Genomic DNA, 26,250 nt, shown 5'->3' with positions numbered 1-26,250 from the left:
CTGAACACTATGTGAATAATGCACGTCAGCGCTGTGTTTTCAAAGTAAGGGGAAGCAAAGAAAAACTGTAGATTCATGTGCAGACAGATCAGAGCTGCGCGTTCCTTTGAATCCTGACAAATACTCTAAGATATGATCAATATTTTGTCCCTTCAAGTATCTGAAAGAAAGTAAATCAGACACATGGAAGAGCTTCACGCAGCCTCAGAAATCTACTGGACGACTAATTGAGAGGAGGAGCAGCAGCTGGCCGAAGCGCCACGAGAAGATGAATCATAACATTTCTGTTAAACTTCATCTCTCTCTAATTTTGTGAACCGTTTTCTCCTCTGTAAATATATATATGAAACGGTTTCAACACGTTACTGTGAAATACATACATTAATTTTTTCTTTTTTCAGTCACTGAAGCGGATTTGAAAGCGAATGTGAAACCAGAGGGACGGGAGGTGGACGCTCTGCATGCATAGACACCTGCTGAACACACACAGGCTGTCAGTGTGTATGACAGCTGATCTCCTGAGGGTTGACGGCTAGCTGCTGGTGGTGGTGGTGGTGGTGGATTTGGGGGTGTACTGGTGGTTCAAGTTTTCCTCCAGGGAGCAGGAAGTGTCTATAGTCTGACAGTAAGCCTCAAACCAAAAAGCTTAGGACCATCTCTATGCATGCGGACATACACACACATATATACTGTGTATTTTGTATATGTACTGTGTGGACACATACATTACCATGGTTAAAAATGCAATACTGTAACTGTAAGAATGTTTTTAAACTAAGAAGTAGTGATCTGCGGATCAATGCTAAAGTATCGATATTTCTGAAACCAGCGTTTCCTGCTCTAGGATTGGGACTCATTTAAAAGGATCGATATCTAAACAGTCATTTGGAGTGAGTGTGTGTTTTATCAGAAGTATCTTACTGTCACCAGGATCGTCTAATTATACTCAGTTGATAGGAACTACTTCTCCTTCCGCCTGTCAAAGTCATGCTTGTGCCGGAGCTTCTCTGAAGCGAGCCGCTGCAGCCCTTTACGTTTCCCGCGACTGAATACTGACTTTGGCCGAATGTGATAGCCGTCCTGTCTGGCTGTATTTTAGCTGTGAAGGTAATAATGACGCTGTGTGTGATGTGTGTGCAAAGACAGTAAAATACTTTAGCAACACCCCAAACTTTCGCTAAGCAAGTCACAATAATATGACGATGTCATGAAGCTGCAGTTCTGAGCAGGAGATTTTCATTATAATTAAAGATTATGTAGTTTGATGTCTTGTCATTATGCAGTTATTATTTTGAATTGGTAAGGCCACAGCCTGCTCCTTATTTCTCTCATAAATACAGAAACGGGAGGTCACATTAAACTAGAAATAAAAAGTATCGGCAGTACCAGCCTGGGTATTACTTGGAACTGCATCGTATAGGAATTAAGTGGTATCGCACATCACTACTAAGAAGATTAACCAGTTCATCCTGCCAAGTCTAGGTAACAATAAGACATTGGCTGATGGGATCTGATTACTTAAAGGGGAGGGTTACTAACTCTTGTTGAGGCTGTTGACTTGACTAAAGCACAATTTGTTGCACTTAAACAATAAAACAAAAAGTGCTGTATAAATACACGACATGGCTGAAAAGTACTCGTACTCCTCGTCTACAGGCGCCTCTTACGGCATAAAACACGTTCTGTCTGATCCGGGCCTTATGCTGTCTTTTCATCACGTCCCAGGAAACTAAACAAGCGTTCACTTTTGGCCTCGGGTGAGGATGCCATCTATGGTCGTTCAGACTTGGCCTCGGGTGGCTCCAACGACCATAACAACTGTCGTTACAACATCCATGAGCACTAACGAACCAGCGGTATCGATCATTCAGACAACGATAGCCGAGTTTCCCTACCAGTCAGTCGGAAGCGAAAAAGTCTCTTGAATGAGGGACGAAACGAGTATCTTCCACCAAGTCCAGTTGCTCTTGATTTTAACCTTTCTTGGATAACTATGTGCTGGATGAGTGAGAACCTTCACTGACATCCATAAAGAAATGCCTTTTCCACTTAGGTGTGGATGACCTTGACTGACCTCAACCCCGTCCACTGTGAGCTGGAGGCTGTTTCAGCGGCACATTAATGCCCAAGTTCAGCTCACAATGGGTAAAATGGCCGGGCTGTCCACATACTTTTGGCCATATAGTGTATCTCATTGTTGCTATTTTTCTTATGGTGGTTTGCGCACACACACAAGCAGTCTTGTGTTTGCTGTGAGGTAAAGCCTACAGCAACGCCCGAGGTCACCAGAGTTCATCAAGGGTCACCAGAGGTTGCTTTTCTTCTTCTGGGGTTAATTGGTGCCAAAGAGTTGAGGTTAAACTAACGCCTCATGACTCCGACCTCTCTCCTCTGTCTTTACCTTAGACAGCATAACACACCGGCCACCTGGGAGTCTTCCGGTCGGCGGGCGGGCATCATGGAGCAGGAAAAAAAATGACTTGTTACGGTGAAACTGTGAAGCGTGGCAAGGAGAAAAGGAAGGAGGCGAGTCGATGTGGACCTCCATGTTGGGCCTGTTAATAATCAATCAGAGCTCTGAGCGCCAGCGTTAAATCACCAGAGGAAGACGGGGAGCCTGGAGGAACGCGGCGGCACCCATGAACTCTAAATCTCTGTCACTGGGAAGGGCTGAACGGTCGGTTGAATGATGGTTGATTTATCTGCGGGGGAATACAGTGACTGTGTGTGTGGTTCCTGAACAGGCAGGTACGTCGACAGTAAATCAAATCACCTCCAGAGACCGGAGGAATTGTGTTTTGAATCGCGTTAACATCCACACATAAAAAACAAAAAAGCATGTACAATAAAAACCAATTAGACGGCAGAGATGGAGTAGCGACAACTTAAAAATAACAACACAAAAGCAGGGGAATGAAGCGGTCCGACGTGCTCAGTGAAGGCAATTGTTTGCTTTACAAAACGACATAGTTTGACCCCTCTGCGACCCCGTTTTGCTGCCTGTTTTGACTTCGAAGGCGTTGCAGCCCGGCGGCGCTTTGATGCTCCCTCTGTGATTCTGTTCACATCACACACGCTGCAAAAAAATAACGACAAGTCATTTAGTCTCACATTCAGCCGGTGAGACTTTTCTGCCAGCAGAGGTGAGATAATCCCACGTGTTCCCACAGCAGCTTTCTTTGGCTCGGGAAGTTTCCGGAAATTAATAAATTAAAATGAGATAAAATAAGGCAGATTTCTCCACTCCTTATGGGTAAGCTTGATTTCTAAATTCTGTAAATAGCAAATACTAACTTTAGATCAAACACGTGTGGTTCTCCATGTAGCAGAGGGCTTGAGACGCTGAGGACTCCCATCCTATCTCTGTGGATGTAAGAAATATTCAAAGAGTCTGAGGTGGATCCTTTGGTTCAGGTGCAAGACAGCAGTGCGTAATGCAAAACAAACTAAGAGGTTGTCTGCACACAAAGTGGATTTGTTTTCCCAAAAACACAAGAGCAGCGCTTGAATCATCATATAGATTTAAAAATCCTCTCCCGTTTTACATTTTCATGGATTTTATTTGCAGCTAATGGGCCGACAAATCTGCTTATGTGCTTTCGTCTTCAGATCAAAATCTTAAATGATCAAGACTCAAGGTGAATTTTCATCCCCCTGCTCTGATGAGCAGATTTTGCAAAAACAGGATCTCTATTCCCAGTGGTAAACCCATAAGCACAGAGCGAACATTTCTTACATAATGAGCACACTATATGTTGCCCGCTGCACATGTGACTAAGTGCCTCTTTCCCCGGCCCAAGAAACTTACACATATTAGATACTTGTGATTTAAATATGATCGATGAAAAGTTTGCAGTTGGAGTAGTTGTGTAGCTTTAGAGACACCCCTTTTATAATGATGGTCGATGGGGAAGATGCTGCTGTCAAAGACTCCAACATAATCATATTAAAACATAAAAAACACGTATAGCTGCCACATTCCTATTTCATTGTTGAGTATATTTTGTTATGTCACCATATGTTATATTATTTGAATTCCTGTACTGAGTGATTTACATTTTATGTATGTGTGCTATCGGTAATGTCCTCAAACAATCCGTTCAGGTCTCATCAAGACAGACGTCACGATAATTTTATGACGTAAGCTGGCGCTAAGATTTAGTCTTGTGAGCTTGCACTGCTGTTTCTTTGTTTTATCATGTCTATTTTGTAAATGGGACAATGGATTAGTAATCTGCAAGTGCGCATGAGTTGATTTAAGTTTCACCATCGGGTTCAGACCCTAAGGCTGAAGTAAAATATCCACTCATCCGTTCTTTTACTGACTTTTATCACTGGTGAAATAATCTCCCTCCACAGGCTGATTTCTTGCTTTGTTTCAAGACTTCAGGACTCAGTAAGAGACTAAATGACTTGTTAGGGAGATTTTCTCCAGCGCACGCTCACTGTGCCTTCCCTTTCATCCATCCAGTCTCAGCTGGTGCGCATCACGACAGGTGAAATCCCACATTACCCTCAGCAGCCGTGAACACCAGGCTCAGAATGAATGAACTTGCAAACCAGCTCGCTTTTTACTGGCGCAAATTATCGCCAGTAATGTGCAGAGCCTCGGGTTGTAATTAGAGTTTTTCTGCTGTGCTGTGTGGAGTGGGTGTTAGTGGACTGAAAGCCTATACAGGTGTCATTAATCCTGCATTCCTGTGCGACTGCAGCACCGCAGGAAGCGGCGCCCACCTCCCCTGCCGCTGCACATAGCTAACAGGTTTAATAAATACTTCTGCTAAATGCCAAACAGCTCGGCCTCACACTGAGGAGGTAAAGAGGTGGGAACTAACGAGAGGCGACGCTGACCAGAGAGCTCTTCCTTCAAGCTCAGAAACACAGCGGGGAAATATTCACCACAGTTACCACGACCCACCACTGCTGCGACGTTCTCTGTGTGCGTTTCAGAAACCACAACAGACGTTTTAATCAACATGCGCTTTGTGGATTAAGCTTTAGATTTTCATTAATCCTGACTGATATAATGTTCATTAGTTTTTTTTTAAATGAGCTGGTGTATGATCCTTGCTGGAACGCCGATTAAGAATTATGATGTTGATCTGTGTGTTGGACACTTTAGATTTTAAAATAGCTCCACAGCGACTGGCCAGACTGATATCCAACTGGTTGTGGACATTCCTGCTCCCCAGAGGACAAACCTATCTGATTTCAATGACTTTTCCTCTAGCCACATTCAAGACAAACTATTTTTATCTTGTATGGTGTAAGGATCAAAGAAAACTTTTGGATTGTGGATCAATAAATCTCTAATTTATTTTTCTGATTCATCGGTTAATCGTGTAACCTTTTGGAATGTTTTCCTAGAGGCTAAGGTGGTGATTTCAAATGTTTTGTTGGACCAACAGAGTCCAAAAACAAAAAGATATTAAGTTTACAACGATATAGAACACTTATAAACCAACTTTCACACTGGTTTATCAAAATTGCTGCTCATTCAGTGCTGGGGTAGCTCGAAGGACTTTACATTCTTAGATTTCCCACATGTTTGGGTTTGAATTGTTCGTTTTTAAGTTAAGTCATTCTTCTGCACAAACAAAATGTGTGTATTTTCATGTGACTTTTTTGGATTGAAAAGATTTAACTGTCTGATACATACATGTTAAGTTTTCATGTTATGGTATACTACTGACAAGAGCATTAATAATATAAATCGGTGATAATCAGCTTCGGCCGATCCACTGATTGAAGCACTTTCTTTTTATCGGTGCCCCTCTGAGGATTTTGTCCCCTCATGAACCCAAATTTAACTGTTGTAAAGTTGCAGAGGAGAGAAACAATAATAAAAAGTCTTGTGTTTTTAAGTCGGCACTGTCTGTGATGCTCCTGCAGTGTGACGGCGAACGCCGCGGCGTCGTTTCTCTGTACATGCGAACGTTTTCAGTCCATCAATCCGAAGTTACATGAAGATCTGCAGACAGCACGACAGCCACGGATCCACACCTACACAGCAGTTTCCTCTGTCACAGTTTGTAGTATTTACAGCTCTGTACACTGAAAAAAAAACAGCAAAAAACTTAATAGACCTGAAAAAGTTCTCAACAACAACGAGTCCGGGGATTGGAAAACAGCCGTGTTTCTGCGAAATGTCTTACATTAACGACAAGCTGTTTGTGATTAAAACGAGCCCAGTTGATTTGATGCAACTCGGCTCAAAGATGTATTTCCCGGAGTCAACGGAGAAAAATGTGAAAGAAAAACAAAACCAACCAATCCAAAAGAAATTCAGGATAGATAGCAATACACAGTATACTTAAGTAGGATTTACAAGAAGTTCTTTCCCTTCTCCCCCCGAAGGTGTTTTTTCTTTTTCCTTTCCAACACAGCAACGTAGCCTAAAGCAACACACAAAAATCCAACTCAAATACGTGAGTAGCTAAATAGTTTCCCATTAAATTATCACAACGATGTGGTGTAGTTTACATTCCTTCCGCAGCAGCAGGAGCCGCGTGTTTTCTTCAATTGATTTTAATTCATTCTATTTTACATTTGATTGGTTTCTACAGGGGACGGGGTTGGGGGGGGGACGGGGGGGGGGTGGCGGCGGGCGAGGTGGACGAGGATCTAAAGCCTTGTACGGTGGATACAGTTATAAAAAGGAAGAAGGGGGAGTCGGTGCTGCGGCACAGCGAGTAATAGGCACAGGGGGCTGCAGTGAGGGGGCGGGACAGGAGGTGGCGAGTAGCGACGGGGAGATGAGGAGGAGCGTAGGGAAGGGGTTGGGGGTTTTAAGGTGGAGAGCTGCGCCCTCACAGGTAGATCTCCCTCTTGGAGGTCTGGCCGGTCGGAGTGGTGGCCGAGTGGTACTCCACCGCCTGGCTCAGCGGGATCTCCTCCAGCCCACAGTCTTTGCCAGACGAGTCTCCGCCCCCAGGGTAGGCACTGCTGTAAGGCGTCATGAACCGCATGTTGGCCACTTTGGAACTGCTGCCGCCGCCACTGCCCGTCCCGCGCTCCTCCATTGTCAGGGGCTTGGGGCTGCCGTTGGCCATCAGCTGCTCTTGCCCGTCTATCTCCTGGTAAGGCACAAAGGTGGAGAGCTTGGGGGCGTTCTTGGGCACCTTGCGGTTGGGGGAAGGCTCGCCGGGCATCCAGCAGGAGTCGGAGTGGCCAAACTCGGTGCACTCGTGTGTGCAGTTACCGGTCATTGCCACGTCGGGAAGAGGCCTGAGGTCTGCAAAGAGAAAGAGGAAAAAGAGAAAGAAAGCATGAGTAACCTGCACACAACAGCAGAGGATAAAAGGGTCAGAGATGGAGATGAAACTGAAGGAGAAGAACTACAAACCTGTTGTGGCTAACATGTAGGCATGTCAGCTTCCTAATCATCCAATTGGACTTGTGTTTATGTCCATATCTACTCGCTTTTTCTGCTCTGGTTTGATGTCCAACACATGAGAAAATAATCACACTCTTTAGCTGCTAAACGCTCCCACAACTTCACTTTTGAATTTTTTGAATTCCCACCAAAATTGTCTACATGTGAACGTTACTGAACTTGGACCAGACTGGACAGACTGATGCTACACAATGTTTTGGGATGTACTGGTGATTTGGAAGCAGTTGGTTTAATGAAATGGGTGGAGAAAGGACAGATGGTTTATGGGAGTGAATTTCTCTTTATGTTAATGCCCAACTGTAAATCATTTCTGCACTACCTTTCTTTCTGTTTGTACCTTATTGTGATGGACCATAGTTTCTTGTTAGTTTGTATTTCAGTAATTTTTGAAGTATGTAAATACCTGCTGCCCAGAAGTTAAGTGTCTACAAGTGCTTCTGTTTTTTATTTGATCTAATTGCTCCTCTTTCTTGTCTATTTTATTGATATTTATGATGTTTACTTTGTTGTGTTGTCTGGTGAATGGATGCTTGTATGTGCTCTGTGCTTTGGTTTAAAGCCTGGTTTAAAGGCTGCAGTGCAATTTCCTTTGAGATAATACAGTTAAGAGTTAAAGTTGACCGTAAATAGAACTGTATTTGACAGAGGACAGATAAAGGTTTCCAGTCACAAACAAGAACAGATCTCTTAGTAAATGTTGCTTTTAAAAACCGACAAACCTGAGAGCGCAGTGCCACAGTTCAGCTGCGTACAGGCTGGCAGGAGCTGGAGATGCTGATTAAAACTGTCATTATCCCTTCATCCACACACACACACACACACACACACCTCTCTCCATTTTAAAGAAATTAATTAAAGCTCAGTGTGTATTTTTAAAGTCACTAATAGTTCACAAAGTGCCAGGAACGACGCTTAATTTGTTGCTGAAAGACGGAAAGCACATATCAAACGGCGGATGCTGAGCATGAAACAGGATCAGCTGATTTAAAGGAGGAAAAAAAAAACGCTCAGATTCGTTAAAGCGTTAATTATGTTGCACAAACACCCAATTAAGGCAAAAATAACACTGTAGCTGCTTTTCTCTTTACCCAAAAGAAATGACACGATGAAAGATGACAGATACAGAAGATGTCTTCTTTCTTATATTGATTGATGATGTGAATATTAAGGTCATGATTTCTACCCTCTAGATTGTTTTTTTTTTTAATGATTATAACTTTAATCCTGAGCCTCTGAGACAGACATGAGGACAGACAGAAACTGACAGACAGACGGACGCAGGGCTGAGTTAAAAAAAAAAATCACAGCTTAGAATGGAAAAAGGTCAGCGATGGAAGCAGAAATATCAATGCGTATGCAGAAAGTAACCTTTCTTTTGTGCGTGACATTAGATCATTCTTTGATACTGGAGGCTGGAGGCGTGCAGGGGGCGGAGGGGCTGCCAGTCCTCCCGGGGAATGGCGCTTATTTCCCAAAATGCTCTCTGCTTCATGCATAATTTAAAATCATTGCCTCCTTTTTGCAAAAAGGAGCTATAGTCGGCTTTTCTGTCTGTTTGCGGGTTGATGTGTACGTTCTAATCCAGGGGAGTGCTGAGTAGCGGCCGCGCCCCCCCCCCCCCCCCCCCCCCCCCCCCCCCACTTCCCCTCTCAACCCCTCTTTCCCCTCCCCACATTCTCACGGCCGCCGCTGCCGTGGATTTTGGTTTTTAAGCACTTCCCATGCAAAAGCAAGGTGCTTGCAAAAATGTTAAGTCATGTGCGAGTGGCTGCTGAGTTCAGAGCGGCTGTTTAATAAGCGCTTTGCCTCTGAACGTCGTGTCAGCAGCAGGCTTATAGAGCACGGCCGCCCTCGGAGCTGCACAGCTGAACAAACTCTAAACTTGACTCACTTCAATAGCAACAATACGAAAAGGACTCCAAGCTCAGCTGGACTGCAGCCTGTAGGGAAACTTTGTTAAACGACAACCGTGACCTCTGACTTCGTCAATAAATGCTATTGGAACCTCTTTTCATCTCATCTGATTTCTACAAAATACGTCTCCAGCAGCTAGTTTCAGCTGAACCTTGAGTTGCGAGCAGCCCGTCCCTGAGGCCGGAAAAAGCTGCAGGCTTACCGTGAGACAACTGGTTTGTGAAAATTTAATTAAAAAGTAGTTTGGTTATATGCACCAGTAAAGCACAATGTCAACTGACAGGATGAGGGCATTGAGGCAAGACCTGTTTACTCCCTGATCTGATGCCATGATTTAAAGATGCTCCCTGTGTCAAAATTTAGTTTCAAGACCTTCACTTTTTCCAGAGCTAATTGCATTTTCCAACCTCAATCAGAAAAAAAAACTGGCTCATTCTGAGAGAAACGCATTTCCAAAAGGGCTTTAGGATCCAACCCGTCTCACTTTGTATTTTCAGTCCTCTTTGTGCTCATCCTCCTGAGTTCAGCTACAGACGCTCCTCCTGGAAGACTCACCACTCTGTCTGTTTATGTTTTGTCACCGCGAGCTCTCTGACACTTGTCAGAGTGGAGCGTCTTTCTCAGGGGAGCCATCTTTGAACAGGTGATGTTTAAGAGTATAAGAGGAGATAAACAGGAAGCTCGCCTTCTGTTCAGTCACTCTGTTAGTGGCATGATGTGATCAAATTGTTGCTTCAGTATACAACCTGTCGACTGCACGTCCTCATCTCAAATGAAAGCACGCAAGTCATGCTGCACATGTGTCGTATACTCATGCTAAGAATAATACAAACAAGATAAACAATGGAGAAAATGTACGCAGTCTTTTCCCACTTTTTACAAGTTGTTAGTTATAATTGCATGTTAATGTGTAAGTATGAGCATGTATGTAGATTATGACAAGACTATAGAACAAAAGTCAAGTCACACTCACCAACCTGATACTATTTTTAACAGAAAAAAAACAGTTTCAGTCTCTAATCAACTCCAATTTCTTCATCTTTTGCCATTTTTTTCCCCGATTAAGTCAGCTAAACGCATCTGTTCCTGCTAAAGTGTGCACAGGTCTTTCACGTTACCAGCCTTCCACAGGCGCAAAGGGAATTATCACTCCCATTCCTGGCACATTATTAACGTGCAACATCCGCAGGTAGGTTTCGACAACGACAACACTAGGGGGAAAAAAAGAAACAATGCCCTTTGAGACACTAAAGGCTTCTAATGTGAAACATTCTCTACGTGCACACTACAGGGAAGTGTGGTCTCATTAACAGTTTTACAGAGATCTAAATTGGCAGTATGAGTTATGGCATAACAGAATTAGTGCTGTGGAATCGAACATTTTAATGTAATTTGTCAAGGGGGAGGAGGAAACATGGAGGAGGTGTTGAGTTTGCATTAACAGCAAACATCATCATGAGTAAATAAAAACAAACAGAAAGTAGAGACACGTCTGATAAACTTTACTTATAACAACAAGTAAAAATCCTGTTTCTGATTTGCTCTGCAGTTCAGGTAAATGAAAGCCATGGTCGTTATTCAAGAATTTATAGTATACAGTATATTTATATATATATACATGCATGTTATGCGTTTTTATATATGTTTGTGTAGGTTATTATGTAGGTACTGTCCCACTGCAAAAAGTCCTTAATATGCACTCGACACATGACTCAATATACAACAATAACTGATTAAAAAAAAAAAACAAACAGAGCGCGGGGGCCAATCAGAGTGTGACCCCGCGTTCAGGCCCTCAGCACAGCGATCTGTAGCTCTAATCACAGGATTTAGCGCCGGGCCGATGGGGGTCGTGTTCGTCCTAATTAAGCACAAGAACTAATTGGCTCTAGTTTGAGATGGAGCTAATTGGCGAGCATGATGGGAGGAAGAGTTATAGCAGTTAGGGTGGGTTGCGTCTAAGATCAATAACGGTTTTGGCTAATAAGGCCTTCCTCTGGCGGTGGACACGAGCGGATTGCAGCTACCCGTCTTCAACGCAGATCATCATCAAAGGAGACACGAAGGCTGATCAGATGCTGATGAAACCTGCTGACGCAACAGTTTTCCCTGCTGCGGACTCATTAGTGACTAAAGCACAAACATCACAATCATCTGAGAACTTTGTCACCTGAAGAACCGAATACGGGCTTTGATTTTAAGTTAAAACGTCTTGGTTTTTTTGGTATCTTGCTGTGTTTTTTTTCACATTTTGTGTATCAACTGGATTGTTTCTTAAAGCCTTAAGATGACAACGTGAGTCTGTACATTTACATTGCTAAAGCTTTTATCCAAAGTGACTTACAATTGCTATGTATGTCAGAGTTTGCACACCTCTGGAGCAACTAGGGGAGAGGTGTATTACTAGGTGTACACAAAAAAAAAAAATTAATAGTAAAATGTCCTGAGTACACTCATGCTTCTCTGAGGATTTACACTAATGATTGGATCCTATGAGAGCCTCCCCTCAGGACAAACTTCACATTATAACATTTCATTAGAAATGCGACAAGAGGACAGTTTCATGAGCTGTTTGATACAGTACTTCATCAGTGGAAGAAGTAATGCTGGTATTATTTATCCCACATCACATTCTTCTTCATCTTGTATGCTGTTTTACGTTTTTTCACTGTTTGGCCACTTGTTGTTTCTCCATGTCTGCCAGGTGAAAGAAACTATGTTTGTTGTAGTGGCCCTTGTTATGTACTTGATGTACTTGACTGGCAGACCCTGAAAGTACCTGGAACATGCGTGTAGTATCATCTTCTAAATAGTGCCCAAAAAGTAGTTCATGCAAATCATCCCAAAAGTGGGTAAACAACAAACAAGACCCATGACAATGCAGCCTAGGTGCCAAAAGAATTACATCCATATTGGCTATCCTGTCACAATCTACTACCAATGTCAACCTTTGGTGGAGATTGTTCTAGATGGAAGTAAAAACATGATGTTCAGTATCGTCATCTTTGACACTGGCTGCACATGTTGGGTACCTGCAGCGGAAAAGACCTCCAAGAACACTTAAATCCTCTGTAGGTTCAGTCTAGATGTTCCACATTGGAGGCTGAGAAGAACACTGCGGCCTCATGGGGACGTTACGAGGACATTAAACTGTTAGTGTTCTTTCATCAATAACAGAGAGTTACATGGCCGAAGTGGCAACAGCACTGGTCGGCGATTTGGGGTTCCTCATCAGCAGTATTGGGCAGTAACGTACGCGTTACTGTAGTAATATTACTTTCCCCAGTAACTAGTAGTGTAACTAATTACTTTTTCAAAACAGTAATATTATTTCAGTTACTAATCCAAGTAACACCGTGTTACTGAAAGCACCGTCCTTGACATGAACGCGCGATTGTGCTGTAGCTCAGCGGCACCGATCATATGTTGTTCAAGTCAGCTGTTAGCCAAGAAGCTAGGAAGAATGGAGGACGACACGGAGAGATGTTCCTTCCGCGGCTGTAAGCAGCTACTGCCATGATTAAAAAGTCAGGAGAGACTGCTTTGTTTTGGGGGGGTGGCAGTGAAAGTACTATAGTAATAGTGATAATAGTATATACTAGTGAAAACTAGTTATTTTTATCACCCAGTAATAGTACGTACGTTAGAAATAGTAAAAACAATTTCTGAGCCCAACACTGCTCATCAGTACTTAAAGGAAGTTTGAAAAGTTCTACGGTAACCCCTGGAGGAGGAAATGCTATCTCTCCTCCTCTCTCTACAGTACCCTCAGTGAGGCTCGGCGAGGCTCGGCGGCGGTGCTGTCAGAGGGCCATGACGCTGAATTCAAGGTTGCCTCCATTAGTCAAGGCTATTTAAAATGGAGTAGCCCTCCTGAGTTTTTCCCCCTGTAGCCCTTATCTACACTCCTGAGTTTCAGTTAACCCCGGGGACCCTCGCTCGCCCTGGCGGCCTCTCTCCCTGCATAATACACTCCGCTACCTTGGTCACCATTTTCCGGTCAAACTAATTAGATTTCAGAGTCCCCGCTTGGGAGGATGTCAGTGGTATGAAATGAAAATAATTTCCAGATGAGTATCTGACATTTTACGCTGTCGACTGGAGTAAAGAGCCCGGGCGGACTGGCTCCTCTCGTTCCCTTTTTTCCCCTCCTCCTCCCCTTCTTCCTCTTCTTTTCCGCTCCATCACTTTAGTCGCAGAGATATGCTAAATCCTCGTGCTTCCCCTCTCTCCGCTCAGTCCTGGGTGATAAATGGAAACGAATGTACACAAAAGAGAGCTTCTCTTTTTTTTTTTCTGCATCTGCTTGAAGTGCTAATGTGTTTAATTACTTTGAAGCTGGGTTTCGTGTGTGTGTGTGTGTGTGTGTGTGTGTGTGAGAGAGCGCGCGAGTGTTCGTGTCGCAGTTAAAGCTACAGCAGGAAAACCTTCAATTAATGCCTTTTCTCTGTCGATGACAATGGCTCCAATTTATCTTATAGGAACAATAGAGGAGTGAGAGGAGGTGCAGCTGCTCTGAACGCTCAAAGACGTCCAGGAGAAAGCAAACGACATGCTGCTGCAATCAGCGGTGATGCCAACAACCCACGCACACTAGGATACCTTAGCTTTAGAAACATGTTACTGACTCATTCCAAGAGTCTATAACACGGGCCTTGATCACACTGGACAGAATTTGTTATTCTATGTGTTGGATTGTCAAAGTGTCAGATATATATATATATATATATATATATATATAAAGTATATAGCATACTGTCTCGCACAGACATTGATTACTGTCGCACATCGTGCTTACGCTGTGTGAACACGACGTGATTATGATGCCGCTGTTTGCAAAGTGGAGGAAGAGAGAGAAAATAGCGAGGGACGAAGAAGAAGGACACAACCACTCTGTAATGTCACGAAACTTATGTCGCCTCGGCAACAGGTCTATCATCAAGTCCACGGAGCGGACCCCCGACAAGGTTGCAGTAACAGCAACTTTAGCATTGAACTGAAATCGTGATTGATTGTTGAGTTGAAGTTTAGCCAAAGTAAGTACACACATGCGTTTGTTGTTCTCTGCCTGGTTGGGCCGTGAGTTTGGGTTGTAACGTTAACTTACACAGCTGATCCCGGTGCTGTGACACCACGATGGTGGAACGAGCTACCACACGCCACTCCTGAAAACTCTGCAGAGAACACTTCCTCTGATAACACCTCTAACTCCTAACCTCTAACATGCACTTCCTGCGCTCTTCTTCTCCTGTCCCCTTACAATTATCCTGTATTGATTGCACTTTGTTAACTCTAACTTCTTTCCCTAGGTATTTACTCCATTGGTGTGATACGTGCTATGAGCTCTTACTACTATGTATTGTCAGTTGTAGACCTCGTGCTGTATTTGATGCTCTGCTGATGCTTGTGTGTTGTTCTTCAAATGTAAGTCACTTTGGCGTCTTACCAAAAAAGCGTCTGCCAAATGAGTGAATGTAATCGTTATCTGCAGCCATAAATCAGATGATTATGGCGTCCACATAAAAGACTCCATAGTGAGCGTTAAAATAAGATTTGAGATGCTCGTGAGCAGCACAACAGTAACGTTTGCTGTCTACAAATTGCAGGGGATTGCATTGTGCGATTGTGCAAGAGAGTAAAGTGAGCATGTTGTGAGCCCGATCCCAACGTCCACACTCACAGACTTTGAGGCGCATTCCCGGGAAGTCCGGGCCGTCCCACTGTCAAATCGTCAAGTGCTCTCTCATGGACATTTTCAGCCCTTTTTAAACCCTTTTCATAAGTCGCATTTCTGCAGACTTTGCCTGAGGGAATTGCCCACAGTTCATAGCGGTATGACAGGAAACACAGGGGTTACCAGGGTTACCAGTGGACATTCAGAAGCGAGAGAAATATCACGGCAAATCTGACTTAATAGGGCCCGTGTCCACCAAAGCATTTTTTTTCCTGACGCCAGCGTCTATTTTCAATTCATTGCAATGGGAGTGCCACGTTTTTACAACATAGTAAAAACGGCGGCAGCGTGACGAGGCGCTGAGCGTCTTTTCCGGTCGCCGAGAGTTGAAAAATGTTCAACTTTGAGAAAAATACTGCGCTCTGTCTCACTACTGTCACTTCTTACCCAACCATTCAATCACAGTGCAGGGGGGGGCGGGACAAACACCACACCGAGCACATATGATGTTGAACGAAACAAGGTGCCTCCTCGCCGAGTTATTAGCTTGTCCGCAAAATCTCACGAACCCACGTCTGTCCTCTCATGTTTCAGCCTTCTCTTCATGCAGAGCAAGTAGGCCTACATACTTTGTGGTGACATTTTTACATTCAGTGAAATTAAGTACCTTGCAGTACTTGCAGCACATCATCTTTGGTGGACACGGGCCCTAAGAGAAGAAGAACCGTAAACAAACAAGCATGGAAACCAACGGTGATGCTTAAATTGATAGGATTGTTCTTAACATAGACTTAAGATGGTACATAGAACACATGAAGTCAGAGGAACGCAATCACCTCATTACACACTTCGTTTATTCAACTGGTATTTTAGTTTTTCCTTAATGATGCTGTTCTGACCAACAATAGCGTATTGATTATTGACAAATATATAGTGATATTTACCTCTCCTCCACTCTGTAGGGTGAGAGCCTGCAAGACTTAAAAATCAGGCAAAAACATAAAATAAAAAGTGTGCAACGTGTTTCAGCGTCGTCAAGGTGATAATAATAAATGCTGTCCCGTTCCTGTTTATAGCATTTTGAGCCCTTGCAGCCTCTTGCACTCAATCACTCTCCAAGTGACGTCAGTAAAGTCTGTGAGCGGTCAGGGCTTAGGGGGGGGGGCATTGGGATTGGGTCATGGACATTTTTGTTTCATTGTGGAATTTTTTGAGGGCGCTATAGATTTCACAGTATTCAGACACCAAATTAAAATGCAAGTATTTAGGTCAGTCTTTTGTAAATAGGGCACAAATAGGGATTTTGGACACAGCCCCAGTCTTCCCCTAAGAAGCCATGTGATCCTGTAACAACATCATGCTACTTCTGCCAGTCATTTGAACCGCCATGCTTCATAAAGCAGCTGTTTTGTCACATCTCAGCTACCGTACCTTCACTACTTTCTACCTCCAGTCTGCGTGCATGTGCTGCAAATGGCATGTTCTTCGTGACTGTCACTCTTGAATAAAATCCTGACACACCTGAACTTGAAGGGGCAATCCGCCTTCCCGGCAGAGTACCATGACCTCGGACTCTGGTTATGTTCCCATCAGACATTATTTACTGTGTATATAGTTTAGATTTTTCTCTTAACTAACAACAGCGTAGTTTTTACTGAACAGGGATGTGAACACACACGGCTGTAAACCTGAATCTGTATTCACAGTCACACATCAAATCAAATCCTCAGTTCAGTGATGCTTGTACTCACACACAAACACAGAAGGTCTTTCGTGTGCTTTCCCTCAGAGGTTCAGTGCGATCCTGGGTTGTCACTGTGTGCTGCACACCGTGTTCCTATAAAGATTTTACAAGCTTTTCCAAAACTATTACCGAACCTTACTAAAATATAATGCTGTTGGTGACAATAACACACCAACTATACAGAACTCTGCAAGATAATCAATGAGACAATGGAAGCTGAACAAAATCCTCAACAAGAAGGTACAAATGTATTCTGGTTTTCAGTATGCAGTGATGGTTTGTTTGAAAACTGACTGCCGGGTCATCCCGTTGGTGCTACTGTCCAAAAAATCTCAACAAATGTGTGTCGGATTGTCATTAAATCTGTTCGTGACGTCTGACGTTCGTGACGTCCGCTGCCCTTTCCTGTACTTTAAGATTTTAATGGATTAAAGGTTATGTTGAAATGTGTGTTGTCATGTGAAGGTGTACTCTCGAATAGGGATGAAACAATTACCGGTTTAACGGTAAACCCATGGCAAAATTCCCAGCGGTTATTATTTCCGTACACTGAAGCCCAGTCGTATTTTAGTTTTATGAGAGCGCTGAGGGAAACTTGACTGAAGAAAATGACCTTATAGTGAACGCAGGGTGAGTTAACTTTTAGCTTTGGTTTGTCTTTCTGACTTCCTAGCAGCGTGTAAACTGAAGCTCTCAGTGTTGCTGCTCTTGTAAAAACGCTACACGTTGTTCTGCTGCTGTGTGCGTCGTGTCGGCAGTCTATTCGTCCGTTTAGTCAACCAACCAGCATAGCTAGAAACGCTAGAGACTCCTCTGTATTTACGTCAGTTGTTGGGCTCATTGCACTCTGTCTTCACTGTCTTCTAAAGACTTTGTTTTCATGTAATTGTGCACGGGGTCATTGTATTACCTATATAATATAAAATATAAAATCTTGATAATGCACACTTAGATGATTTTCATATGTTTACAAAAGGTATTTTATTTTTTATGCAAACAAAATGGCATTTGTATTTGTAGTTTTCAATATAAAACTTGTTGAAATGGTTTCAGTGTGTGTATCAGTACATTTTAATATTGTTTGGCACATTTTTACAACACCGTTATAATAACCGTGATAATTTTGGTCACTATAATCGTGATATGAAATTTTCATGCCGTTTCATCCCTACTCTAGACCACCAATGAGTGTCAGAGCCTTCCAGCCAATCAGAATCAACACATTCGCACTCTCACAACTCGTCACATAGACCCCTTCAAGTCGCTTTTTTAACGCTGTTTTGGGATGTGTAGGGCGCCACGGTCAAGGTACTCACTTCCCGACTCGTCACATATGGACGTGCCGTTTCAAAATGGAGATGTTTCAAAATCCTAGCGTTTGGACGTTGCATATTTATTGTTGCTAACTTTGCTGGCCGTTGCATATTTGTTGTTGCTAAGCGTTGCTTGACCGCGGCGCCTTAAACGTCTATAAATGACGCTAATGGTGCACCCAGGGCGTTACAAAGCAACGTCAAAGGGCCTTGACCAAGCGTCAATATGTGACGAGTCGGGAGCGAGAATGTGCTGATAATAAATATGCAACGTGTGGTTGGACTTTCAAAATAAAAGCATTAGCAGTACTTAATGTTGTGAAATTTTTAGTCAACAAAACCACTTGGTTAGGTTTAGGAAAAGATTGTGTTTTGGGTTAAAATAACTGTTACGTGACTTAAGTTGCGTAAGTTAACGTTACTTAGCTAAAAACATTTAATTTTGACATTTTGTTTCACACGGAAAACGAACAACGGTCTCCCAGGTGAACGTCCAGTTTCTGACGCACCCATCCATCCCAACAACCTCCTTACCTTTTCTGTCCTAATTTTAGCGTTCAGAAATTACGCTGAGGGCTTCCCAGTGCGTTACAAACTGACGCCAAGGGGTCTCGTCCATATGTGACATCTTGGGAGTGAGAAGAGGTTGAAATATCAATACCGTTTTGTATTTAAATGTCTCTATTTATGAATTGAGCTTTCTGTCTGAGAGTGAGAGGACAGATTCTGGGTGTGGCAGCAGGAAATACTTTTTTTTTTTTTTTTTTTTTTAAATCAGTTTTAGCTTGCCTGCTATTTTCAAGAAATCTTGGTATTTTTCCCTCCATCTTTGTTCCCTCTCCCTCCATCAGTCCATCATTTCTCTCTCTCTCTGACCCCCCAGTCTTTGCTCTGTGTGGAAACCTTGCCGGCTCTAATTAAACTTTGGGCAGATTAGAACTTTGCCTTGTCAGTCTTTATTCATGCTTAAACAAGTTATTACTTTTTGAGAAATTAAATTAGCCGGCAATTAATTAATCGACACAGAGCTGGGAAAGAGGACAAAGGGGAGGAGGGACGGAGGAAAGAAGGGAGGTGAGGGGGAGATGAAAGTGGAGGAAAAGAGGAAAAAAGGGAAGGGGGGGGAGTCAGATTTGGCAGAAAATGAAGGGAGACAGATTTATCTCAAAGACAGAAGGGAAAACAAGAACTATAGATATTTAAATGTCATTTGTTCTTTCACTAATTAGCAGGAGAGCGATGAAGATGAAAATCATTTGTTATTTTGCTATCAAACAACAATATTTGATGCTTTAAGAAGTCAAAACTATACCCCCCCCCCCCCCAGCCTCATGCAGAGAAGTTATAAAACAGACAACCACTCCTCTCCTCTTCCTCGTTTTCCAAATCCAAAATTAATTCACCCTCTGACTCCTTCTGAAGGCAGAACAAAAAACAGAGGCTGAAAAAAGAGAAATTAAAGAGTCTCTACTTTGTTTCTGTTTTTTTTTTCTCCTTTTTGCTTCTCACTCTGATGGGTTTTCACTCTTTATAGCCCCCCCCCCCAAACCTCCCCTCTTTTCCCTGCGAGGTATAAATCTATTTCCTGCTTTAAAAACCCTGGTGTCCAACCAACCAAGCGACACCGCAGCCGAGACGAGGAGGCAACAGTCGATGTGGAGTAAAGGTGGTGATAAACGACAGTCCACCCCGGCCTCTGGGGGTTTATCTGACTTCATCATGGAGCGACGGAGGAATGAAAGAGAGAAAAGACAACAGGAGGATGACAGGAAAACATTCTGTCTCCATAAAGTCTTGGTGGACCACATTACGCGTTTTAGTTCTTTCCTTCCTTTTTTCCTTCATTTCCTCCAGCATTTGAACGCCATCATCCAACATACTTTATTGATTTTTGTTGAAAATCTCCACACAAGATCCTTTAGGGATGCACAAAATGTTCGGCCACCGGAATTAATCGGCCAAAAATAGCAAAAAAAAAGCACTTTCGGTGTTATTCGGCCTAATAGGTCAAAAGGCCGAATAAATTTTAACGGACAATTACGTTGACATGTCGGCAATGTGGAAGCATTTTAAAGTGTCCGAGAAAGACGCAAAAATGGCCGTTTGCACACACTGTTCTGCTGAATTGACCCTTCACTAAGCCACGCCCCCCCCCAATACACAGCTGGCCAATCACAGCACAGTATAAGACTCTCTTTAACTGAGATCCGACACTTTCATGGCTGCGCTCCATTCACTCTAATGCAAAAGCAGTCATTTTTGAGCTTTCTTCTGCCGTAGTTTCTCAAGATCTGGTCAATCTGGGGCGTGGCGTAGCGAAGGGTCAATAGTCTCCCAGCACATCCACTCTACCGCTTTGAGCATTTCTGTCACTCGTTTGTGAGAAGTCGATTAAGCTACCTGAACCTAAATTTGGAGTGCACACGTATTCAAGCGTTTACGGTAAGTGAAGCGGCCCACAGCGAGCCGACAGGCAGGTTAGAGACTTTATCCTGTCAGTTTGTCTCTTTACAAAGACAAGTGTTGCAGTATGAGAGTTCGACCTGAAGAGAGGCTGTGAAGTCTTCATGTTACGCCGTACGAGAACCACATACAACATTATTTATCAAACTGGCTCGGACTGGATGGATTTAGGATACACATGTGACGACGTCCGGTTTTCAAAATAAGGTGTCTGTACAAGATGGAATTAAGATTTATTGGATTATATTCACAGAAAGTATTAAACATATTACATGTGTCCATTAAAAGTAAATGGACACATGTAATTTACTTTACTGGACTCTCTCGGGTCCTGGACCCCCCCCCCCCCTCCACCATTTTTTATGCAATGGTAAAAAAAAAAAAAAGGCAAAGTAAATGTGAAAAACCTTGTTCTGTATTCTGTAAAGTTTTTTATTATATTCGGTTTCCTTCTTTTATTCCCTTCTAGCTTCCTTTCTAAAGTCTTTCTTTCCGTCCTTTTCTCAATTTTCTGCAGGACACAAACTCAAAACACAAACCTATTCTCTGATACGTCATCATCTAAAGATATTACATTCAAATTGAATTTAAATGTATAGACAGGCTCGTCCTTTTCTCCTTTGCTGTTCAGTCCCATCTTCTTTCCTTCTATACCTCACTTTATGCTTTCTTTCTGTTCCTCCAGCATTTGGAAATGTCAGACATATTTGAATAAACTGCTTGCCTTAAATGCACACAGAAGTCCTTCCTTCCTTTTCTTCCTTTCATTTTCTGCATTTTCCTTTGGATCCACAATCCGACTACAATTTCAAATGCTGCTATATCATCATCTTTCCCCTCCAAAATCTCTGTACAAGTCCTTGTTGTCATTACTACTTTCAATCTCTTCTAACTGCCCTCCTTCTCCTCATTTCCTTTTTTTCCTTCCTACCCTCCTTACTTTTCACTTTCTTTACTTATTTTTATTCTGCATCGCCTTTGATTTGTCATCACGCAATAATATTTCTGTGGCATGTTTTATCCTAAATCTCGACACAAGTCCTTCCCTCCTTCATTCCCTGCAGAATTCCTTCCTTTCCTCTTACCTATCTTACAACTTTCTTTGTGATATGAACACGAGTACAATCCCAAACTGATACCTCACCGTGCTACAGCATCTCTAAATAAATGAATGTGACTGCACTCACAACTTTCTTGCTCTTCAGTTCCTCGTTTGTCGATTCAGGTCTAACCTGCGTTTTAACATCCACTTCCCAGCCGATCAATAAGCAGTTGCAGCGTCTGACACGTCAAGCGGGGGACAGTTTCACCCGCCGCAGGACACGAGCAGAAGCTTCACGAGTGGTTCGATGTGTCTGGACAGCAGACGAGGCTGCAGTTGGACGGGTTTTTAAGCTGTTCTGCTGGGTGAAACAGCCGAGTGCACAGGCCAATCAACTCGGATCTCTTGCCCCTGGACTTACCCGTGTCTGCGAGCAGTGCTTGAAGTGGAAAAAATAAGCGCCAGCACTCCCCTCATTCACATGTGTCGGCCGACATCAACAAATCATTAAGTACTGCATTCTGAATTTCTACAGTGAATAAAAGAGATATCTCAGAGATATAACTGGGGTTTACAACATATATTTATATCCTTTAAAACAGTTTTCCCCCATCTGTTGGTCTGAGAATAAGTAGACCTCTCTGGGGTATAACCAAACAGTAGGTATTGAATAGGATATGTGAATACCAACTCATCAAGTCTGTGCTTGTTCTGGCTGATGATCCAGCGTCTCCTCTTCTGAAAAACGTGTAAATTATAGATAACATTATTATTAAGTTTATCAGCTGCATCAGGCCCATTCAAACTGGTTCCTGCAAATTTCCTTTTATACATTTTCACACTCTGGCATGGCTGAATAATTGATGCTTATTATTTTTTAAGAGATGTGCATCCATTTCGCCCACTAAGCCCAGTTAACATTTTTAATTAAATATTTAATCAATAGTCAAAGTCAATCCATTTCTGTCCATCCCATTGCATTAGTTCAGAGTTATAACTAAACCTTGACTGAGAGACAGATGATCAGTGTTGTTGCCATACAGCCTATATATTCTCCGGACTGGTCCTTTTGCGCACGCTTATATGAACGCATGCTCACACGCGACGCATATCTTTTCCGAGCTGCATTTGATAAACACTGTTGGTGTTTATCAAACGTAATAAATAGTTTACTCTCACTTTTTGTCAGGCTGCCCACCAGAAGTGCTGGTGCGCATCTATCTGAGGTCAGCTTATGGGATACCTGCTGAAATATCAAAGTACCAAAAGTTAACATTGAAAGCCCAGCCGGATTTGTAATGTTTACTGGTTTCTCTGCTCAGATAGTGCCTCCAGCACCACCGTGAGGAATCTTGGAGTTATCTTTGATCAGTACATGTCGTTTAATTCTCACATTAAGCAAATTTCAGGGACCGCCTTTTTCACCTACGTAATATTGTGAAAATCAGGAACATCCTGTCTAAAAATGATGCAGAAAAACTAGTCCATGCATTTGTTACTTCTAGGCTGGATTACTGCAATTCCTTATTATCAGGCTGCTCGAAAAAGTCCATTAAGACTCTTCAGCCCCCCTCTCCCAGAATGCAGGGTTACTTGTGGTTCCTAGAGTCTCCAAAAGTAGACTAGGAGCCAGAGCGTTCAGCTATCAAGCTCCTCTCCTGTGGAACCAGGTTCCAGTTTGGGTTCAGGAGGCAGACACCATCTCCACATTTAAGAGTAGGCTTAAGACTTTCCTCTTTGATAAAGCTTCAGCAAATTTGTAGCTACTCAATTCAGCAAAAACCAGCTAGATTAGGTCATTTGTGTGACAGTTTTACCCAATCCATTGATGAATCGGTCATTCATTGCAAGGATAGAGTAAAGAATATTGGGGTTGTTCGTGATCGATCGCTTTCATTTGAACTGCATATAAAGAGGTGACAAAAGTAGTCTTCTTTCATCTCCAAAGAATCGCAAAGATTAGATTAATATTGGCACTTAAAGATGCTGAGGCCCTTATTGTTACATCTAGGCTGGACTACTGTGATGTACTGTTCTCGGGGCTGCCTAAGAAAAGTTTGCGAGGTCTGCAGATGGTGCAGCACGTATTCTGACTGGATCATCTAAATACATGCACGTAACTCCTGCGCTGGCCTCACTGCACTGGCTCCCTTATTGTTATTATCATTAACATTATTATTATATTATCATCCCAAACAGTACAAATATCTTTACCATTATTCATTCAGTCTATAGCAACATTACCTTACTGTCTGTACCTCTGTGTGTATATTGTTTACACCCCCCCTCACCATCAACCGGTCGAGGCAGATGGCCGCCCACCCTGAGCCATGGTTCTGCTCGAGGTTTCTGCCTCTGAAAAGGACGGTTTCCTTGCCTCTGTCGCCTAGTGCTTGTCCTTGTTTGGTTTCTGTAAATATCATCGCAGAGTACGGTCTAGACCTGCTCTTTTATGAAAAGCGCTCTGAGATAACTGTTCTTGTGATTTGGCGCTATATAAATAAAATGGAATTGAATATATATAATAATTTGCCAACTGCAAAATCTAAAGATGACATTTAACATTTAAAAACTGTGGCTTCTTCTGATAAGTAAAGAAAAGCTTTGTGGCTTTTTATATTATTGTTTTTAAAAGTTGATATTTATGTGATGTGATATGATATATATGTTATTGGCACTCAAAAGGTTTCATGTGATGCACTACTTAAATTTCCTCTTAATTTGTAGCTTGAGCATTTTCTCCACACTGATATCATCATATTTTGTTTACCACCTTGTTTTTTGCTCATCATTGAAGCTATAAAATCTTTCCACTCAGTAAAATATCCAAACTGCCGCATAATTCCATCAAGTGGAAATATTCAAGATGTGTTGGACAAAATTCAAACAAACATATGTGATATCTCTGGAAACTTTGGGCTTTCCACTAGAATTACAGATCAAGTCATCTGTGTTTCCTGCACTGCGTCCTTCCGGGTCAGAAATCAGGAGGAAAAGTGTTCCTGGCTCTGATTAATTAACTGTGTGCACAGAGCGAAACTGGACAGATTCATAAAAAGGTTTTGGTTGAACCTCCCAGACATCAGATCGAGAGCCGGGAGAACCAACCAAAGTTTTTATTTGTAGCGTTTTGTAGTTGATAGCGGCGGCTGAGAACGAACCAAAGCGAGTGCAATGGAAACAGCCCGAAGCTATATCAAGTACAATAACACAGCAGCTTCTCCTCGCCATAAATATTTGACCACTGCACCCTGGCGTGTGTGTGTGTGAGAGAGAATATATGAGTGAGAGTGTGTGAAAGAGAGAACAGAAAGAGGTCATTAAAGATGCTGAGGAACATGGTTTGTGTTTGCTTTGAATGCACAAACTGACCTGAATACACAAATTCAGGCTGGGCTCAGATCTGGCAGCCGCAGCACATCTGCATCTGCTTAAAGGGAAGCTCTTTTTCTTTTTCTTTTACAGACTAGGTTTCACTTTTTTAATTTTATGCAGAAAGTGTTCATACTGTAAACCAGCAACTTGCAGGGCCTTTGTATCTGACTGGCTATGTTTTTTGTTTGTCTTGTTCACCAAGATAAATGACCGGCTAGTCGGCAAACGATTGTACTGGATTCTCATTTCCAGACACATTTATGTTTATGTATAGAGACTCGTGTTGCCAGATTTAACTGCATGCTACATTTGCTCTGTTGTAGCTCAGCAGGGAAGTCTCACTGAACCCAAAAAGACAATCTGGGGCAAAGGATCGTCAAACAAGAGGCTTAAATCGCTCATGTAAAATAAGGTGTTTTTCATAAATGGCCGTCTTCTGCACAGTTAAACTTTCTGTCAAGATTTTCTGTCATGCTATGAATAATATAAAATGAAAAGATGTCCAGATAGAAGAAAATAATGGACCTCTTGTTGATTATTTTCTTACAAATGACTGCTTTTTTTAGCTCTACGTGAACACCTGAAAACTCAGTCCATTATTGTCTCCACATGGACAACCATGTCTATTTTCATCTCTATATGGACACCTGGTAGTTTATTCTGTCTCCTAAACTATGTCCACTTTCCAAAAGACCAAACAGAAGCTGTGTATAGATCCTACTTCCATGTTGTAGCATTCAGTTTAACTTAAATTATAAGAGACGAGGTTCGGTGTCAGTGGGATCACTTGAACTCTGCTCGGTTGAATCATCACTACAAAAGTTGAACAACAGTGTTAGAAAATATCTGACTCCATGTTAAAAAAAAAGCCTGTGGGCACAAAAACAGAAGGAGAGAACTCAACTAAGTCAACGACGACTCCCAAGATGCATTTCGGCGAGAAAAATCCATTCCCAGGACTTAACATTCAGGCGTGCGTTCAGATTACAACATTCAGCAGTTTAAAATTAATTATCTTTCGATCATGGTTCAGTTTTGTATAAAGTCACTAACCATGGCGTTTTATTCTTGCTGCTGCAATAACAAAACATTTTGGTATTTACTGCAGCTCTGACTGCACCAGCAGCTCGGGCTCATGGGAACTGCAGTTTATAGAACCGTGCACAATACCAAACTGATCTGACTTTATCAGGAACAATTTTTTAAATAATTAAAACTGATGGCTACAACATCATCCTACAGTCTGGTTAAATCATCCAGGAGACTCTCGTGTGGAGATTATTAATAGACAAATTCGAAATATAGGAATTAACAGAGGGCAACAACACA

At 42.5% G+C, this 26,250-nt stretch overlaps 1 protein-coding gene across 4 annotated transcripts in view; it reads right to left on the bottom strand.

Annotated features, from left to right (window-relative positions):
- Positions 1–6,600: 6,600 nt before the first annotated feature.
- The window catches only part of pcdh1b (protocadherin 1b), a 220,269-nt gene continuing 200,619 nt past the window's right edge, over positions 6,601–26,250 (bottom strand). For all 4 annotated transcript variants that reach the window (XM_046030257.1, XM_046030259.1, XM_046030260.1 and 1 more), the window contains one exon: positions 6,601–7,234. In XM_046030257.1, coding sequence (XP_045886213.1) covers positions 6,810–7,234 — 425 coding nt within the window. In that variant the 3' untranslated portion in view covers positions 6,601–6,809. The remainder of the gene's footprint in view (positions 7,235–26,250) is intronic.

The sequence above is a fragment of the Micropterus dolomieu genome, linkage group LG19 (assembly GCF_021292245.1).
Source record: "Micropterus dolomieu isolate WLL.071019.BEF.003 ecotype Adirondacks linkage group LG19, ASM2129224v1, whole genome shotgun sequence".
Classification (NCBI taxonomy): domain Eukaryota; kingdom Metazoa; phylum Chordata; class Actinopteri; order Centrarchiformes; family Centrarchidae; genus Micropterus; species Micropterus dolomieu.
The sequence above is the reverse complement of the archived record's forward strand: the minus strand, read 5'-3'. Positions and strand labels throughout refer to the sequence as shown.